The sequence below is a fragment of the Typha angustifolia genome, chromosome 12 (assembly GCF_048772165.1).
Source record: "Typha angustifolia cultivar Huaian chromosome 12, ASM4877216v1, whole genome shotgun sequence".
Classification (NCBI taxonomy): domain Eukaryota; kingdom Viridiplantae; phylum Streptophyta; class Magnoliopsida; order Poales; family Typhaceae; genus Typha; species Typha angustifolia.
Window position 1 is genome coordinate 2,299,906 of NC_133250.1, and position 20,504 is coordinate 2,320,409.

The window sequence follows — 20,504 nt, forward strand, 5'->3', positions numbered from 1 at the left end:
ACTTTTGAGGAAATTACACTTTACCACGTTGGTCGAAACTAAATTACAATTGTTAGTCTGTCTTAACTAGGAAGATGAAACATAATTTTGCTCCTACGTATTAAGTTATAGTGAACGATAATTTTCTTTTGACATAAGGGGTACATTTATCATATAAATATAGTCTTATGATAGGAGAAATTGGTCAGTAGTTGTTATCGTCGAATATGATAAAATAAAGTAATGGTTGTACTTTGGTCGTAAGTACAGGTTCTACTTTTTGACACATTGAGCATCTTGATGAGTAGTAAATGTAATTAAAAGCTAGTTTTCAGCTCCTTCTAATAAGATGTTTAGATAAAATTTTTACCCTTTCATCCCCTTGTAGTGTGACCTAGTATCACATTACACTATGCACCTTTCTATATGGTAGAAATTATAATAGTATAAATGTTTGGTTTATGCACTGATTGACCTTTATCAAAGTATAAATATAATCAAACAATGGATTAATCAATTACTACCATAGCTGGAGGATAAACTAGTTACTATACTCATAATTACAATGAAGACAAACAAACTAATGTACTAGCACCTTAATTGGCAGCTTGTAATTACTATGTAAAACAAGCTGGGAAGATCATCTGCATTTCCTACTGCACGAATTTCCTGCAAAAGGAGTACTTGGCACCTGCCGATTGGCTGACTCGGGGTGCAAAGTACCCTGGCTACATGAAATTATGCAGCTGATCCATTCCCAGCATGAAAAATGACAAATCTTTATCCCATTCAGCACATCTTTGCATTAAAGTAGTGCTGAGTTCATAAAGAAGAAAGCAAAAGAAATCCTCAGTTGCAATTTGATAAAGTTTTGACTTGTTTAGGTCTAATGTTGCATGCGTTTGCATTGCAGCAGTGAGCAAAACGTGTAGACTCATATTGCAGCATCTTATCCTTCAGATTCCCTCTTTCAGTTATCAGTTATCAAAAAATCTTTGCCACCTTGCCATCTGCTGAGAGAAAACTATTAACCCTTTTGCTGCAAGCTTCCTCTTTTGGACTCAACACAGTGACAATGTCTGTTTTGCAAAACCTAAAGATGTGCCTTTTAGGTTATAATCTACTTAACAATTTTGGTAAACTTGAGAAGAAAATTTTCTCTCTTGTGATTGTTGTTTAGGGTCTTGTGTTGATCTGCAATTGTGATAAATCTTCAAGTGTCTAGTTTTCTCTCTGTGTATGTTATATCCTAAAAGACAAACTAATGTTCTATTTCTCTTTTACTAATATGAATCAAACTTTTAACCTTGTAATTAATCATGTAAGTAGGAACAACTGCATTTATTGTACTTCAGTAATTGCAATTACTAAGAATCTTACAAAGTTAGTTACTTGTTAAGGAAATGCTAATATTGTGTACTGAGAATTTAGTAATGACCTTGGAAAAATGTATATTTCAAAGAATATAGTGGATCTAAAAAAGGTATCTGTCGCTTGTCGTTTTCATAAGATATGCTAAAAAAGAAATTGAATGGCCGTCGAGATATCAAGAGCCAGCAAATTTTCACAAAATGAGGAAGGCAAAAATTGAAAATAGCAGGTGTATCTATCTGTAAACAGCAGGTGTTTCTAAATGGAAAAGAAATGAGGATTTAAAACAAAAAGTAGTAAGACCAAGCATATCAGAGAAAACTTCCTACTCTTTAAAAGGAAAGGTCCAAGTTTCATATATATTCTGTTTATTCCAACTCAGTAAAAGTGTTTCTCTTTCTCTCTCTCATCCTTCTATAAATATGCACTTATGTGCATACTACTCACATCCTATGTTCTTGTCCTAGCCACCCTAGAGTTCTTCTCCTGTTTTCTTATTTCTCATCTCCATGGATGGTAGTAACGAAGAACAACACTTTCCTGATATTCTAAGAGTTCTGATCATTGATGATGACCAGGTTTTTCTCAAGGAGGCAAAGATGCAATTTTCGTCATGCAATTATAGAGGTATTCTTGATACTCTCCTGCTTATGGTTTTATCTCTAATCTTTACAAGATGGTAGCATTTCAAGATCAAGACATGCACCAAGTTTTTTGTTTCTCTTCTGAGTTTTCTCACCTTTTTTTTTCCATACATCTATCATTGAGAATTTTATTTTAAAGCTGATTCATGTACCTTTCATCTCTTGCTCTTCAGACATGGAAATGTTGGCTTTGCATATACTAATTTGACGCTCTTTTTGAGATGCTTATCTATTCTCTGACAAAATTAAATTAGTCAATTAAGATATTTGTTCTTGGGAGTCAAGTAGTTTTTCTTTTAAATAGTTTTTTTGTTTGAAATTCTTAAGAGAAGGTTTTTTTTCTACACTTTTTTGTTTCCTCTTTACACCCGGTCTTTGCAATTATTTTCTTGTTATTGGTTATACAGCATGGAAGAAAAGAGAAAATATAATCTACCGGCAATTACAAAATCACTGAATAAATTCTTTTAGTTAATTTGGCAAAAGGACTTGAAAGGGTAATTATTTCTTCCTCATTTGCATGTTATGTTTTGAACTGTCTACCTTCACAATGTACCTCCTCTTATATTACTATCCTTCTGATTTTTTTTTTCTTTTTTGTATTTGACTAACCTGATTATCGTTCAGTGAAAACTTGTGAAAGCCCGTTTTCTGCACTGGAAATTCTACGGGAGCATGCTTGCGACTTTGATTTCCTTTTGGTTGATGTTTATATGCCAGAAATGGATGGTTTTGAGCTCCTCAAAATTGTCAAGCAACAACTAGATCTCCCTGTCATTAGTAAGTGCATCCTTACTCAATTAATAATTCTTTTCAGTTATCTTTTATCTTACTTTCCATATATTAACTTCGTGAGAAATTCAGTGATGTCATCTGATGGTAGAATGAAGCTAATGAAGAAGAGTTGTGAGCTTGGAGCAAGTTTCTTTGTGAAGAAACCATTAGACATCAGTACTGTGAAGAACCTATGGCAACATCTTATCCCCAAGAAGCAGTACTCTAATAAGAGAGAAAGCATTGGAAGTTCGAGTAGGGGAACTAACTTAGAAGATAATCACATAGAAAGAAACACAAGTACTAAAGAAAATTGTGCATCGATTGATAAAGGCGACTCCAAGCAAGATTTCTCCAATGAGAGGGAAATGAAGAGAGCAGCATGTCCGAAGTGTAGTAAGTGCAAATGTGAAAAAGGTAGAGATGGTAAAAAGCTTTATGAAGATGAGGAGCCCTATCAACCAAAGAGACACATTATGTGGAATGCCTTTCTTGAGAACAGGTTCATTGAGGCTCTCCGGATACTAGGTGAAGGTTAGGACATCTGATACTTGCTCAACTGAAATTAATCTTATGTCTTAATTCTTTTTCTTGGGTTTGTCTTGATCCTACTAATGTTGTCTTCATTATATAGAATGTGGTTAATTTGAAAATTTTCTTCAGATGCTGTTCCAAGCAGGATATTGCAGTTCATGAACATTGAGGGCCTAAAAAGAAAGCATGTTAGCAGCCACCTACAGGTCTCATATTCTTCACCTTCAATCCATGTATTGTTCTTCATATATATGCTCTCACTATGAGTAATCTATCTGATTTTATTTAGTTGACTGATCTTCTATAATACCTGTTCAAAAATATTTGTCTGGTAAGTTACAGAGTAAAATAAATTAACAAACTGGCACCTAAAATCTGTGTGATGAAATGCATGTATCTCTACTTGCACACACAGAAACTGCACACAAAATCGGTGAACACAAATTAGTTCTAAGATATATTACTTTTATTTTTCCCCGGTAAAATTTATCAGCAAGTTTCTGAGAAACGGAGAGGAACTTGAAATATGAAGGTTCACCAAACTGGTACACCACAACGATAGTATCTGTCGTAGCACAAAAGTAGAAATTTGTCGTTTATATGTGTATCTTAAGGTTGTCATTTGTATGTGCATCCAAAGTTTGTCGCTTATATGTACATCTTGAGTTTATCGTGAACGGGTCATCAGAAAGATATGCTCGTCCACGAGTTAATAAAGAAAGTTTTAGAAACTTATCACTTATGGGCGCATTTAAGATGATGCATTTCCAATTATGTAAGTTCATCCTCTGCTGGAAGTAAACAAACATAGTTATCACACAATCAGTAAAACTTGGAACATCTCACTTCAGCAGAACTTTAGGCATAAGTTGTGATCTTTCTAAATAGGTAATTCAATCATCCATTTATTATGTACAACTGTAGAATAATAACTTGTATGTTCATGTCTTTTGCTGTTATTTCTCCCTGAATTTCTCTTGTTTTGGCACGCAGAAGTATCGCTTGCGGAAAAAGAAGGAATCACTTGAGCCATCTGTTCCTCACGTCGGTGCATCAAGCGGTCCTATGGTTAACTGCCATAATTTTTTTCAGAACCTTGAACATAATCCTTATGAGCAACTAAGCTACTTATCCAACTATAACCAGCAGAATCCACCTCCCATGACCCAAATCGATCCATTCAATTCGAAAGCGACATTGCCTTCAATGTTCAACACTAACCCTTATGCAGATATAAATAATATGGGGCCTTATCCAAATGATCCACAGGTCAATTGGAACATGATGGCAAATCCAACTCAAGGAGCTCCAATCTCAGAATCACTTGGAGTAATATCTCAGCCCATGCAGAATTACACCACAAACTTCCAAGTTCCTTATTATGATGGTAGCTTCTCTGCTGAGTCAACTGGATCTACTAATGTTGAACTGCAGCAAAACTCTTGCGAAGCTAATGCTCCTTTGTTTCCGAGCTATGGTGAACAAAACAACAATGCTGCTACTGAACAAGATACCGTGATAAGTACTGAGCAGTCAGTCATTGCTGCTGGAGGGCAACAGTCAGGTGCTAATGCAGTGGTAAATTCTTCGAAGATTGTAGAAGAGGAAGACTTTGGCGATATGATAGAGAAGTTTGCTTATGGGGATGATCCATGGCCTCTGATACTGCAGGATGCTTTGGACCATGATCTTGACCTGGACTTCCTTAATGATCTGGATGACAAATAGATGCTCACATAATAGGCAAGTATCAATAAATGGGTAATAAGATATATGTTATGTCTAAGAAGTCTTGCTTTATGTCAAGTAATATGTATGCTGAAACATAAACCTAAGGTAGTTGTACTGGTGAATGCTATATGCTTTCTGGACAAACTGAGGAGATGTCTGAATTTGTGGTGGAAGTTTGTGAAAGTTGATTCCCTGATTAAATATCATACAGGGTATAATTTGGCTTGAATTTTACTTTGGAAATTTTCCTAGGTGCAGTTTTGGTGCTTGTGTACATCTAATTATGAAAAATTATTAGGAAGTGTTGATTGAGATAGAGCTATATAGTATGAATCCACTGGTTGTAGTTTAATAGATAGAGCTTTAGTTGTAAAAGGAAACATACTTTCCTTTTGGGCCCACTACAAGTTGGTTTATAAAAGGGTCTTGGAACTGTGCCTGTGTATTGCATTACTTTAGAAAGATTCATTGAACTAAACTAAGGCATAAGAATTTCAAAAAATAGCTTTGATCTGGAATAATACATAAAGAATTTACTTGTGCATTGCTAGTAATGGTGGATTGGTTTTCAGATGCAACTTGAGGCAACTCTTTCTCTTCAAAAAAATAAATAAATAAATAAAATAAATCATTAGGTTTAAAGTCCTTCAAAGAAACATTAGGTTCTAGCTAGAAAAATAGATATTGGCCTTTTCCTGCATTTATGCTACTTTAGTGATACCATCTAGGTCAGTAAATCTATCTTTATTTTTGCAAAGTTTTATTTTTGCCTCTACTAAAATTTAGTCTATCTTCAAATATAAACATCAATGTTAAATAGTAAAATTAATTTGGCTCAATAAGCCTTGTATACTTTTCGCTAGACGCGATCATCCGGTATTTTGAGGGTGTATACATACTAAGAGACCGTTTGATTTCTTGTATTTAAAAAAAAATTATGCATTAAAAGATATATAAACAGATGACTTGTTTGGTTGATTGTATTTTGTAACACTGTATTTTTATTAAACACATGTTTGATTAGTTATAATTCATATAAACACGATGTTTAATTAGAGAAGAACAGAGAGGAGAGGAAAGATGAATTAGAATTAAAGGATAGGAATGAGAGTAGAGGGTTGGAATTGAGATGACTAGATGCAACTTGATCAAAGTGGATGTCAATAGCCAAAAGCCTCGATATGAATTTAATTAGTTTTTTAAAATATTATTTTTAAATTTGGTGTACTAAACCAAACAATAGTTTTTGAATCAGATACTACATCTATTAAATATTCATGCAACATCTAGAAAAAGCTCTCAACGATGTTGGATAAGCTAGTATTTATCATGTCTTTTGTCTCAACCGTCTTGAACATTAACAAATGTTTCAAATATAAAGGAATGCATATTTAATATTTTTTTTAAAACTAAATTGCAATTTATACCTTATATTTTTACTATTTATAAATCGAATCTTATGATTTATTGAATATATGCAAAAAAAAAAGAAGAAGAAGAACACCCTATGTTAGATTTAAATAACACAATTTGGGCAAATAGAAATATTCCGTTAAAATTAAATATATTTTACAAATAATTAAAAACCCTTAGTTTCCTTCTTATCTTCTTTTATACTTCTCTTCTACTTCTTCCTCGGGCAAATTAGATCCAACAAAAAAGAAAAAGTTATTCTCCTCTCGTGACAATCTATCTCTCCACACATTAGGTATAGCTAGGGTTTAGCATTTTTATTTCGGTATAGCTTAGATTTTTATTGGGTTAAGTTTAATTAATTTCATTCCATCGAGATTCGTGCCTCCCTCCTTTCTTAAGGCAATGATCTTGAATCATTCATGCCAAAGTGCTAAGTGGAAGTGACCTAGCTTCTCCACTAGTTTAACCATTTTTTTAAATTTTTGTGTGCATATAACACCCATTTATAATTTACACCATGCAGTTTCACTATTTATAAATCAAATCATATAATTTAGCGAATATGTGCAGAAAAACTTTGCTGTTAGATCTATTAGTTAAACTTAACATCTGTAATAAGTTAACTATACTAAAAATATAAATATACTATCAACCAAGTCATATTAAGGATATTTTAGTAATTTTAGAAATAAAATATTTTTACTTAGGACGTAAACTATAATTTCGTTAAAAAGTAGGATGATATATGAAAATTTTTTCCTAGATACGTAGACTCCTGGTTTCGGACATGCTTATAGTGGTTTGTGGGTATGAAGCAGATAGAATCCTCTATTTGATGTCATTTTCATTTGTATCATTTTCACCGTTAGGAGTTTTCAAATCTGGTAGATGGAGAAAACCGATCCACATCTCTTCTACGAGATGAATTTTCAATGGTTCTAATCCACCACGAAACCTCTCGCAGGTATCTCCCGGGACTCGATGCACAAGCGAAAGTAATGCCTATGCTTACTTTACTAAGTCAAAAGTATTCTTCATCTGATGGTTGCTTGATAGTTAGCTTGCTACTGTGGTAGATCGTCGAATTAGTCTTTTTTTTCTCTTGATTTTGGGACGATTTTCTGGAAAAGAAATTGAATCTTTTAAGTAATCTATGTGTTTTTTTTTGTTCGTTTGCTTATTGACATAAACCGTGTGGGTTCTGTTTTGTTGCGTTTATACGTTGTTTTCTTCTATTTATTGGATCGCCGTGATGGATGAGATATGTGATACTCTCATGTTCATCTATATATTGACTTTTACTTGAAATCTTCTGTAGTTTTTATTATTTTTTTGGTGAAGATTTATCTGAAATTTGTACATTTGCTCCGTTAAGGTATGAGTTGGGCCGTCAGCCTGCGAATACTAAGCTTTCGAGCAACAAAACTGTAAGGAGGGTTAGGGTTCGTGGAGGCAATGTGAAGTGGAGGGCCCTTCGTCTTGATACCGGTAACTTCTCATGGGGAAGTGAAGCTGTTACCCGCAAGACGCGTATCCTTGATGTGGTGTATAATGCTTTGAACAATGAGCTAGTGAGGATGCAGACACTCGTGAAGAGTGCTATTATCCAGGTTGATGCTGCCCCCTTCAAGCAGTGGTACCTCCAGCACTACGGTGTTGAGATTGGTAGGAAAAAGAAGACCCTTGCTGGTGCCAAGAAGGAAGCAACAGAGGTAGCTTTCTTTTGCATTCATGTTTTCTTTCGTGCAGATCATATACTTGGTGTATTGTAGATTGAAGTGGTCCAATTTTTTTTCACTTTTGATTTCTTTTTTTCATTTGTATTTGTTGGTAGGATTATTTCGCGCTGTTTGTTCTAGTTTTTGTCTGTCAATAATGCAATATTGAGATTATATTCCTGAGATATCATAAATGATGGACCAAATGAAACAGCCAGTATATTTTGCATTGCTCATGATAGCATGGCATGTTGGGTTTCTGATTGTTATGTTTGCTGTCAATTTTAGTCAACTGATTCCCTTATTTTTGAATTCTTTATCTCTTTTGGCTGGTCCAAACAACTTTGGTCTTTTTGTTGAGTAAGTTTATTGGGTAACCAATGTATAGCAATTGCTTATTTAGATTGAATAAGGTAATAATAGTTTGATATGCCATGTGAAGAATATTTCATGTTCTGGTAACGACTGTTCAATATAACTTCCCTCTGGGATTTTGGGTGCTGAATCTTTTGATTGTTGTTTCATATGGTTTGATCTTTCTTCTGGTAGCGTTTGACATAATACGGACGCTTTGTGATCAGGTGATAATGTTCAGTGGAGATGAGCAAGTTCTGAAATGATTAGCATATTCTTGACTCTGGACTGTTTGGTTTCGGGTGAAATCATGTTATATATATATGCAGTTGACCAAATGTGATGGCCATATACCTTTGTGTATTTATTCCAAACTCATCTGTTTCTACCAGAGTCTGTCAGTAACAGTTTCCCCTTTTTTGTTTAATTTGGAACATTTTTTTCTAGCATATATATCTATGTTTTAGAACCCTGGTAGTTTGAAATGAAAGCATGCCAATAGAAATTTAGTATGTTGTCATTCTTCTGGAGTCGTAAAATAGATTTGTAGTGAGTCTTTGCTTGTGTGCAGGCAGCTTCAAAGATAGTGTCATAGTTGGGAGTCTTGAGGCCCCTCTTAGGTGATGTGTTATAATGGCTACTTGCCTTGGCACTTGAGAAATTTTAACTTTTGTTTGTTTCCCATATGGTCAGATATATGTTGATCAGGAATCTTGTTTGATTTTATTCAATAGTCGCTATCATTGTTTGTCCCCTGCTTTCTCTTCTGCTGTGCAAATATTCTGAAGTAATGTAGATATTCCCTAATTGTTTTCATGACTTTCGTCAAGCTACTATCGTGATGATGAAAACTGAGGAAAGATCTGTAGCTGCATGAGTATATGAGGCTTTATATGGGTAACTTGAAATGCCATTTGTTGTAAATTACATGTATAATTATTGTTTACTTTTTGTATTATTCTTGAGGCAAAATGATGTTGGTTGTTGGTTGTGGTATAATAAGTACTTCAATTTGGTTTATGTAGTCTAGATGCCATTCCTTTCTGCCCCCTTAAATTTAAGCTACCTTGATTTAGTTAAGTTTTACTTTATTGTTGACTTGGTATTCTTGACTCAAATGGTTGATACGCGTGCATTTCCTTTTATTGGCTTTAGGGCCAGGAGGGTGAAGGTGCCACTGAGGAAACAAAGAAGAGCAATCAAGTTACCAGGAAGATTGAGAAACGCCAGCAGGAACGTAAACTTGACTCCCATATTGAGGAGCAGTTTGGTGGTGGAAGGCTGTTAGCCTGTATCTCTTCCCGCCCGGGTCAGTGTGGCAGAGCTGATGGGTAAGAAGTTCATACTATTTTATGAGAAACTATGTTTCTTGTTTATGGTTGATCTATATAAACAAACATTTCTAATAAATCATGCTAACTTTTTCGTGTAGATATATTATTCTCCAAGGGAAAGAGCTAGAGTTTTACATGAAGAAGCTGCAGAGGAAGAAGGGCAAGGGTGCCGGAGCAACCGCTTAAGCAAACTATTCTTAGGTTTCCAAGGCTTTGAACAAGACTGTTTATGCACTTTGTTATGAAAGAGTTTTAGAAATTTTGACATGCAATAGCTGTTTGCTATGAAAAACATACTAGTCTATTCCTGTGAGGTTTATTGGTTGAACTATACTCAGAAATCTATGCCGTTGCAGGTGGATTGCCGTGTCGACACTGTTCCGGCACGGTATGTACCGGCGGTGGGGCATGAGACGTAGATTTTGCTAGGAGTTGTATAATTTCAGAGTAAACTCTGGTGGTGAAAACTTGTGTAAGATTAGTCATTATTCACCAGCTTGAAGTCGAGGCATAGGGAAGAGGGAGCCCATTTGCATCAAAAGAGTTTTATAAGTAACAATTAAGTTTTAGCAACAATAATATTAGGTTGGAGAGTACATTTATTTTTCATACTAAATGCATATTTATAAAGATTAGCTAAGTTAAATCTTGTAGTTTGGTCCTCTAGGAATTTCATCTCATACTTCATTCTTTCCTCAAAAGTAATTTTTAAACGGCGTTCTTTTTAAACTGGAGCTTTAATCCGTGAATATTCGGGTCTAGTTTATGGATAGGTATAATGGTAGTCCAAACAAATCCCTAGGGACATACATTTAAATACTATATTTTTATTATTTATTGTCATATGATTTAACAAATATCATGTTGTTAGATCTTAAATTTAATTAAATATCCAAGTTAAGTTAATTAAATTATAAAAATTATAAAAATATCTTCAATCAAGTCATACTAATGATATTTTAGTTATTGTAAAATAAGAGTATTTTAGTCGTCTTAAAAATAAAACATTTCTACTTAATAAAATAATTCAACGGTGTTAATTCAAATCTAATCATATATTTCTTAAATACGTTATAAAGGAGGGTGTTACGCTCTAATTATGGGATACAAAAGTTGATAATTTGTTATTATTTCAAACTATAGGCTCGTCTAAGTTGATCTTTCAAATATAATAAAAGAAATCATATATTAATTATTTTGAGCAAATTCAAGCACAATAGGAAATTTTCATTTCAAATTAATTATAATTTAAAAACAATAGAAATAATAATAGATAGAGTTTTTTTTTTTTTTTTTGAAAAAACAAAGAGCTGTGACCAGCTATATATTAATGGACGGTCGAGGCGTTGCCGCGTCGACAAGTAGAAGATTACACAGCTCAGATGGAACCTGGGTTAGCCGTTCGGCGTAGCAGTAGCCCGAGGCCACCCTCGCCTTCGCTGCTGCCCAGTCTGCCACTGCATTGGCTTCCCTCCCTACGTGGGCAAGCCGGACTTCCACGAATTCTTTCGCTAGCTCCGCGCACTCCTGCGCCAGATTACGGACTCGCCATGGACAGTGGTCCACCTGCTGCATGCATCTAATGGCCTCCGAGCAGTCCGTTTCTATCACCAACCGGCTTTCTCTGCTCGCCACCTGCAGGGCCAATCTGATGGCCCAGAGCTCGGTTTGCAACGCCGAGACGCCCGGGCACGGCTCCCATGCCGCCTGGACTAGCTCACCTTCAGCATTCCGGAGGATAGTCGCTGCACCTCCTTGGTATGCGCCTGGCTTGAACGAACCGTCTGTGTTGGCTTTTGTCCAGCCCGAGTCCGGAGGTTCCCAACGCTTCCTCCTCATCCTTGTCTTCCCTTGCCTCTCTTCTGTCTTGAGCCCATACTCCTCCGCCATCGCGACGGCAGATCGGACCACTGCTAGCTCCGCCCTCCTCTTCCGGCCAAAGACCACTTCGTTTCTACTTTTCTAGAGAGCCCACAGCGTGCAGGCAATCTTCCCTTTGATCCGGCGATCATTCTCTTTGGTTGTACCCCACTCTCTCGTGATCCAGTCTTGGTCTATCAACGCTGTCTCCACCCCTTCTCTGGACCGCAGAAGCTCCCACACCTCTCGACTGTATCTACACGTAAACATGAGGTGGTCCGTCGTTTCAGGAAACAACCCGCACATTGCGCATCGTTCCTCGGCACCCACATGGATATAGTGGAGGTAAGCACTCGTTGGGAGCCTGCGCCACAGCAGTTTCCAGCAGAAGACTCTGATCCGTGGGGCGACCGGAAGCCGCCAGAGGTTTCTCCAGCCTTCCCATCGTTGGTCACTCTGAGGAAGAAGAGAGTAGTATATGGCTTTAACCGAAGGGGTTCCCCTTGGGTGCGGCCACCAGATCCATCTGTCCTCACTGGTGGCGGCACCCATGGGGAATGTTGCTATTTTGTAAGCCATCTCAGCTCCGGCCTCCCTAGTTAGTCTCGCCGTGGACCATTGCCTGCCGTTGGTGATCTCCACCACTCGCAGATTTTCTTCCATGACTGCATTCGCCCATTCCTTCGGCTGCCTGCACCACGGGATCTCGTGCAGCCAGGGGTCGTAGGCGGCGCTCGTGTTTCGACCGTTCCCTATCAGAACTCTGCAGCCCATTCTGAGCTGCCTGGCGGTTGTTGTTAGTGCCCTCCACATCCAGGATGGATTTTTGCTCTTCGGGATCACCCATGGGTGCAGCAACCCATACTTGGCCTGCATGATTCTGATCCAAGGCGCCGGCCCTCTGTTTAACATCTTGAACACCAGCTTGCCCAGATGCGCAGTTCGAGCCTCTTTTAGCCGGCGGACACCCAGTCCGCCCTGCCGCTTCGCCGTAGTCACCTGCTCCCAGTTCATCAGGTGAAGGCCGTGGCCATCGTTATTCTTCCACAGAAAGTTTCGAGCTTTTTTGGTTATCTCGTCCAGCACCCCGTTCGGCACCCACGTGCTTCCCAGCCAGTAAGCCGGGATCGCAAGCAGCGCGGCGTTGATCAGGGTTAACTTGCCTGCTTGGGAAAGGAGCGACCCTTTCCAGCCCGCTAGCCGTCTGCCGATACGCTCCACCAGCTCTTGATGCTCCTTCACCTTCACTCTCCGGCCTGAGATAAGCACCCCTAGGTATTTGAATGGCATGCCTGCCACCTGCAAGCCTAGTTGGACGCTAAGCTGTCTGCCTTCATCTTCCCCGATCCTGCTTGGCAGATACAGCTCCGATTTGCTGTAGTTTACCCTCTGGTTGGTGATGAGTTCATACCGGCTCAGGCTATCAAGAATGCTGCTGGCATTTGTCGCAGAAGCTTCCGCCATGATCAGCAGATCATCTGCATAGAGCAGGTGGGACAGATGCACATCTCCGACCCGATAGCCGCTCAGCAGGCCTCTATCTACCTTCTCCTTAAAGATCCTCGATAGGACTTGTGTAACGATGATGAAGAGGTAGGGAGATAGCGGATCTCCTTGTCTCAGGCCGCTCCGGGGCGTGATCCAATTCGTCGGACACCCGTTGATCAGCAAGGCGAACCTTGGGGACGCAATACACGCCTGCACCCAGTTGCACCACCGCGGGGGGAAACCCATCCGCTGCATCACGCCGGTCACCGCCTTCCAGCTAACTCGATCATACGCCTTCTCCATATCCATTTTGATCATCATAATAGGGTTTCCGCCCTTGTCGGTCACCATAGAGTGAGCCACCTCCTGAGCTGCCAGCGTGTTATCCTCGATACTTCGGCCCGCCACGAAAGCCGCCTGCTCCGGGCCGATGATGTTGGCCAGCATCTTCTTCAGGCGGCTTACCATGATCTTCGCTATTACTTTGTATATGACATTGCATAGTGCAATGGGTCTGAAGTCCGCCACCTTTATTGGTAGCTCCTTCTTCGGGATCAGGGTTATGAAGGTGTCACCCCAAGCTTGCGGCATTTTTGCATTGCTGAAGAAATGACGTACTGCCTGGCAGAGGCCACCGCCCATGGTGTCCCAGTACTGGGTGTAGACTTCCGCTTGCATCCCGTCCGGGCCCGGCGCCTTTCCTCTCGGCAGGCTCCAGACCGCCTCCTTGATCTCCTCCTCCGTCACTGGCAGCTCTAGGGCCACCGCTTCGTTGCTCGAGATTTCAGGTAGGGCGGGCCATTCCGCGCGCCTACCGTCAGTCACTTCCGCTTCCGCCCAAAGGCTTTGGTAGAACGACGTAAAGATTTGGATCACTTCCTCCGGAGCCTGTACCCATCTATCCTCGCCGTCCATGATGCCAGAGATCGTGTTACGCTTTCTTCGGATTGATGCCGAGATATGAAAAAATTTGGTGTTTCGGTCACCGTCCTCTGTCCACCTGAGCCGAGATCTTTGCAACCATTTGATGTTTAGCTGTCTGTTCAGGGCTATTTTGCAGTTGTATAGGCTTCTCATCCTCTGAAAGTCCTCCTCTTGCAGCTGACCGTTGGCATCTAGCTCTTCTAGGTCTGCCAGCTTGGTGTTTGTGGCCGTTAGCCGCCCTTCCACACTTCCGATCGCCTCCCGGTTCTAGGTGCTTAAGGTTTTTCTCAAAACACACAGCCGGTGGGAGAACGCATGCATTGGATTACCTCCGGCTTGCCTCGCCCAGGTTTCCTTTACAAGGTTTTGGCACTCCTCATACTCCATCCAGAAGAGCTCGAACCGGAATGGTCGCTTGATCCTTTCCATGGCTGCCGGAACCTTGAGGAGTAGCGGGGCATGGTCCGAGGCACCCCTATCCAGGTGCTGAACTCTGCAGTCCGGGTGCTCGCTTACCCACTTCGTGTTGCCTAGGGCTCTGTCAAGCCGGACCCAGATACGTCGGGACCCTTGCTGGTTGTTGCACCAGGTGAAAGGGATGCCTTCAAAACCTAAGTCGCACAGCCTCGTCTCGTCTACAAACTTTGCAAACGCCTTTGCCTTCGGCCCTAGCGTAACTTCAGCACTGCTCCGCTTCTCCTGGCGGGACAGGTAAGCGTTGAAGTCACCTATGATCGCCCACGGCTTGTCTAGACAGGCCATGTTCTTCAGCTCCTCCCAGAGTTCTTTCTGGCCTTCCAGAAGGTTGCTGGCATACACGATGGTCCAAATCCAGGATCGTCCCGACGTTAGGGTTATGGTTAGGTGAGCTGCATATCTTGATACGGTAGCCACGTCCACCCAGCCAAGCTCCTTCTTCCACAGGATCAGGATGCCTCCCGACCTGCCTTGCGCGGGGATAGCGAACCACGCCCATCCTCTGCCAATCTTTTTCGCCACCTGCTCCGCCTCCAACCAGCTGGTGTGCGTTTCTAGCAATGCCATCATTTCCAGGTTATGGTCCCGGATCATGACTCTACAACGATCTAGTGCCTCTTTCTTGCGGGCACCTCTGCAGTTCCACACTAAGGTTTTTAACATTGTTAAACCTTACGGGATGGCTGGCCGGCAGCCTGTTAGTGCAACCGGCCTCTCTTAGAGGTGGGTATGGCATGTCCGCCTCTGTTGGTATTCTCCTCTTCCAGCTCCGTCTCCATTTCCATTGCCCTGGGAGTTTCATTAGCTTTGTTTGCCACCAGGGCAAGCTGCATGTATCTGGCATCGCCTTCCTTGCTGTCCTCCTCCCGGTCTTCCGATAGTAGACACCTCTTCACTCTGGCCACCGTTTTGCCGTGATTCCCCGGTGGGTTAGTTTGTATCGCAGCGGTCGGGGTGAAGCCTGCTGTAACCAGTCCGTCTTGGACGAACTGAGCCGGATAGCCGCTGGTGTTCCACCGCTCTCCGCCAGCACTTTTCGTTGTTTTGACGTAGGGAGTCCGTTGTGCCCTCTGGACTCCTGAGCCCAACAAGACAGTTATCCCTTGGACCATTGCAGTTTTTCCCCTCGCCTCCCCGACACCTGGCGGGTTGTGTTCTCTGCCGTCCGATACCCTCACGTCTGGCATTAAATGTTCTGCATCGGTGTCGTCTTCTGGCTCATCCACCCGTACTTCCTTCTACTTCTCATCACTGGCTTTCTTACTTGACGTGGGCCCCGCCGATTGATTTTTTTATTTCTACTCCACCTGACGTGCATGGCCTCTGGTACGAGGCACCCTTCCTTGCTCTTCCTTCTCCTTGCTGCGTCCCTGCCCTCGTCTTCGTCTTCTCTGCGTGCGCATAGTCTGCATGGTACTCTTGCGGTCGACGGGGACGTCTTCCTGTACCTAGACCAGCTTCCGGGTTTCTCCCGTTTCCGGCCTACTGATGGACATCTCCTTGCTGTCTTGCCCTTCTTTCCTTTCCGTGTCCCATGGAACCCTGTGGGAATTGATACGGATCGCCTGGTTTTTTCTCCCCTTCTTTCTTCTTACCCATGGGTTCCTGATCTTTCCCATCGCTTGCCGAGGTACGGTATGCGTAACCGGGTTGCTTTCCCCTCTGGGTAGCCTGCCATCTCGGCTTCCTTTGGACGATGCACCAAGGTCCATAGTATCCGCTGTCCTCTTCCTTGCCGTCCTTTTGCCGGTTTGGGTTAGCACTTCGCTGTTCACCTCCTCCCTCGCCGTCTTTGGGCACCGGCGACTCCTTCCTTTGCGCTGTAGCCGAGAAGCCGCACTCTTCAGCCTTATGCCCTATCCTCCCGCATGCGAAGTAGAATTTAGGGAGACTTTCATACTGCACTCTTTGATCAACCCTTTCTTCCTTTTGGCCGAGCCATACCGTTGTTTTCAGAGGTTTGCTAAGGTCTACCTCTATGCACACCCGAGCGAAACGGCTTCTGGAGTGGTCTAGGGTTGTTTCATCCACGCGTAACGGTCTGCCAAAGAATGCTGCTACTGGGATGAGGGCCTCCAGTTCCCAGTATTCCTGCGGTAGATTGTGCAGCTGTATCCAGACCGGTGCTGTCGTGAAAGCTTCTGGGGATGGCCGGAAGTTATTTCGCCATGGGATGAGGTTGAGAACTTGCCCTTGGACTATCCATGGACCATTTATCAGCACATGATCCAGGTCTTCGGCTTTCTCGAATCTGAAGACATAATATCCCTCCTCCATGTCGGAGACTGAGAAACCTTCAATCCCTGTCCAGAGTTTTGCTAGCATGGCTTTCAGCCAGGCCAGCGGTAGGGCCTTGCCCAGGAATCTACTGAAGAGTGCTAGTTTCCATCTGTTCCGGCAAGTCTCCAGCACCTCAGGGTCGATCACCACGCTGTCCTCCAGCTGGTCTCGTAGTTTTGCCAGGATCTCTTCCGGTATTGCTCCCGGTTTCCGGCGGCCTGATCTGCTCCCCGCCGCTACTGAAGCCCAAGTTCTGTTGGCCTCCTTGGGATTTCTTTGACCCGCTGCGGGCTGGTTTGCTTCCTCCGGCTCCGACACTTTCGACGATGATGCCCTCCGCTGATGCACATCTTCTCCTCCCGTTGTTGCTGGTGGAACCTCCATGGAGACCTGGTGGTTAGTTCCTCAACTTCGCGGAGGAGGATATATGAATAGAAATGTAGAAAAACAAGCAATAAATAAATAAATAAATAAATCTATTTAATAAAAAAAGTTTTTAAAATAGCACTTTAAATAAAAGGACAAAAAATAGAATGCAAAAAAAAAGTAAGAATAAAAAATTGGGAAAAATAATTTTTTTTAAGTTAATTAAAATTGCTGTTTTTGTATAAATCTCTACAATATCATTACTAATATTATAAAGAAGACATTAAGAAATAATATGATACTAAAACTCTTATCCCTTGTTTAAGATCGAAAGAAAACCAGCTCAAGGATGCGCAGCTGTACATTTAAATCACTGTACTAATGATAGGTAGAAGTGGTGCAGTGTCTATGAGTGTATAAAGCATGTCATAGTTATTATGATTATTATATTCTATATTCACAACAAATATATATATGCAAGGGTATATCATACAGGATACATGTAGAGCATCATCACAAATGCTTATGCTACATTAACATTTTCATAATATCATCATGAGCAAATTATCAATAACTACATATATAAAGATATAACATGGTACACTAATACATGTATTAATACCGACATTTCCTATAGTGATAGGTATAATGACTGTAACTATATTATTCTAGATTTGTATAACTCTACTCGCTTGAGGTTCTCCACAGTATACTAAATTTCGTCAGCTGGCTCCTCCGGTATCCCAAAATCCTCCTCATGCGGTATCAATCCTATTAATTCACGCAAATAAAGCCAAACATAAGATTAGCGAACTAATATAATTAATTATCTTATTAGAGAATTTATGTTTATGCATATACATGAGTCGGGGGTCTCCTAGGGTGAGTGCTATGTTATTCTAAAATTCACAGGATAATAAATTGTCATTACGGGAGTTAGGCTAATTAAATCAGGTGGAAATGGATAAACGGGGTTATAGGGTCCAAATAGACTAGGCTGGAGGTATGGGGTTAGGCTCGAGTCTAACCCAATAGGCAAGAGGGGCCTTGGTGGGCTGTAGTTGGGCTGCAGCCCACAAGGTTGGCTGAAGTGGACTGGGGTCCAACCACATGGTTGGTGGGCTGTGGTCTCTAGACCGCAGCCTACCTAGGAGGGCTCAGTGGGCGCGGTCTGACGACAGCCCACTAAGGGGAGTGTGTGGTGGGTGGGTGGGTTAAACAACCCCCTACCCTCCCTTAGTATTTCCCTTCCGAGGGAGGAGACGAAGCCACAAAAGGGGAGTGGGAAAGCCCTTGGGGCTGCGGCGCTAGCAGCGCGGCATGAGGACGACAGTGCCGGCGGCACAGCACGGGGTCAGCGGCGACGCAGCATCGACGAAGGTAAGTAAAAGAGGAGAAAAAAAGGAAAAAAGGAGGAGGCTTACCAAGGGGGGTTTGGTCGGCAAGCTCGATGGCTCTTGGTCCGGGGCTTCGTCGGCTCCGGCATCGACAACCGAGATAGAGAGAAGAAGGAGAGAGGTAGTGAGGTGGAGAAGTGGTGTAGTGGGGGAGGGGGAGAGAGGTAATGAGGTGGAGAAAATGGCGCGGTCGGGAGGGAAAGACGGGGATTAATGGAGGTGGGGGAGGGTAGCATGCAGGGTGGCGGGCACGATTTTTTTTTTAATTGGGGTGTTACAAGGATAATCTAGATATTTTATAAATTAGTGTATTTAAACATAATATTCTATAGCTGATACTCTTCTATTTGGATGTTATATGAAATTTTGAGGAGAAAAGAAGGTAAAATTACAAATGATTAAAGACGGTGCATTAACTAGAAAATAGCGAAAATATAGGGTGTACTTTGTAAAATTCCCTTCAACTAATGAATTAGACAGCAGATGTTATCTCCCTTAAGTGGCTTGCCTACATTAACATTCTCATTATATCATGATGAGCAAATTATCAATAACTGCACATGTAAAGATATAACATAGTACACTAATGCATGTATTAATAGCGACATTTCCTATAGTGTCATGACAGGTATAATGACTGTAACTATATTATTCTAGATTTGTATAACTCTACTCGCTTTGGGGTTCTCCATAGTATACTAAATCTCGTCAGCTAGTCGGTTCCTCGGAATCCTAAAATTCTCTTCACGCGGTGTAAATCCTATTAATTCACGCAAATAAAGCAATACGTAAGATTAGCGAACTAATAGAATTAATTATCTTATTAGAGAATTTATGTTCAGGCATATATATGAGTCGGGGGTCTCCTAGGGTGAGTCCTATGTTATCCTAAAATTCACATGATAATAAATTGTCATGGGGTTAGGCTAATTAAATCAGGTGAAAATAGATAAATGACCCCAAATTAATTAGGCTAGAGGTATTGGGTTAGGCTTGAGCCTAATCCAATAAGCAAGAGGGGCCTTGGTGGGCTACAGTTGGACTGTAGCCCATAAGGTTGGCTGAAGTGGGCTGCGGTCTGCAGCCCACCCAACCCTGAACCACAGCCCACTTAGGAGGGCTCAGTGGGTTGCGTCCGACCGCAGCCCCAAGGGGCTCAGTGGGCACTAAGGGGGGTGTGGGGGTTAAACAACCCCCTACCCTCCCTTAGTATTTCCCTTCCGAGGGAGGAGACGAAGGGGAGTAGGAAAGCCCCTGGGGTTGCAGCGCTAGCAGCGCGGCACGAGGACGACGGTGCCGGCGGCGACGCAGCATTGACGAAGGTAAGTAAAAGAGGAGAAAAAAAAGGAAAAAGGGAGGAGGGTTTACCGAGGGGTTGGTCGGCAAGCTCGACGGCTCTCGTTTCAAGGCTTCGTCGGCTCCGGCATCGGCAACCGAGAGAGAGAGGAGATGGAGAGAGGTAGTGAAGTGGAGAAGTGGTGTGGTGGGGGAGGGGGAGAGAGGTAGTGAGGTGGAGAAAATGGCGCGGTTGAGGAGTGGAAGATGGGGATTAATGGAGGTGGGGGAGGGTAGCGTGCACGGCAAGGGGAAGAAGAAAGAGAAGAGAGGACGGGGTGGCAGGCACCTGTGAAGCAGGCGCCAGGATATTTTTTTTAATTGGAGTGGATAATCTAGATATTTTATAAATTAGTGTATTTAAACATAATATTCTATAATATTTTATTGCTGATACTCTTTTATTTGGATGTTATATGAAATTTTGAGGAGAAAAGAACTTAAGATTACAAATGGTTAAAGACGGTGGACACAAGTCTGGCCACAGTTGTGCCCAAAAATAATTTTTTATTTTTTTTAATG

The 20,504-nt window shown here is 41.7% G+C and overlaps 2 protein-coding genes across 4 annotated transcripts; both read left to right on the top strand.

Annotated features, from left to right (window-relative positions):
* The first annotated feature begins 1,365 nt into the window (after positions 1 to 1,365).
* On the top strand, positions 1,366 to 5,192 carry LOC140772434 (two-component response regulator ORR22-like). The gene is made up of 5 exons (XM_073114504.1): positions 1,366 to 1,977; positions 2,622 to 2,774; positions 2,859 to 3,302; positions 3,432 to 3,508; positions 4,296 to 5,192. Exons 1-5 carry the CDS (start codon positions 1,860 to 1,862, stop codon positions 5,028 to 5,030), a joined length of 1,527 nt encoding a protein of 508 aa, XP_072970605.1. The 5' UTR covers positions 1,366 to 1,859; the 3' UTR covers positions 5,031 to 5,192.
* Positions 5,193 to 7,267: 2,075 nt separating this feature from the next.
* Positions 7,268 to 10,122, top strand: LOC140771902 (small ribosomal subunit protein eS8-like). 3 transcript variants are annotated; one of them, XM_073113727.1, is made up of 4 exons: positions 7,268 to 7,413; positions 7,825 to 8,161; positions 9,677 to 9,852; positions 9,954 to 10,122. In XM_073113727.1, exons 1-4 carry the CDS (start codon positions 7,382 to 7,384, stop codon positions 10,039 to 10,041), a joined length of 633 nt encoding a protein of 210 aa, XP_072969828.1. In that variant the 5' UTR covers positions 7,268 to 7,381; the 3' UTR covers positions 10,042 to 10,122. The 3 variants fall into 3 exon arrangements, with proteins under 3 accessions (XP_072969828.1, XP_072969829.1, XP_072969830.1); XM_073113728.1 differs by having other exon boundaries at positions 7,270 to 7,413; positions 9,683 to 9,852; XM_073113729.1 differs by having other exon boundaries at positions 7,375 to 7,444.
* Positions 10,123 to 20,504: the final 10,382 nt, after the last annotated feature.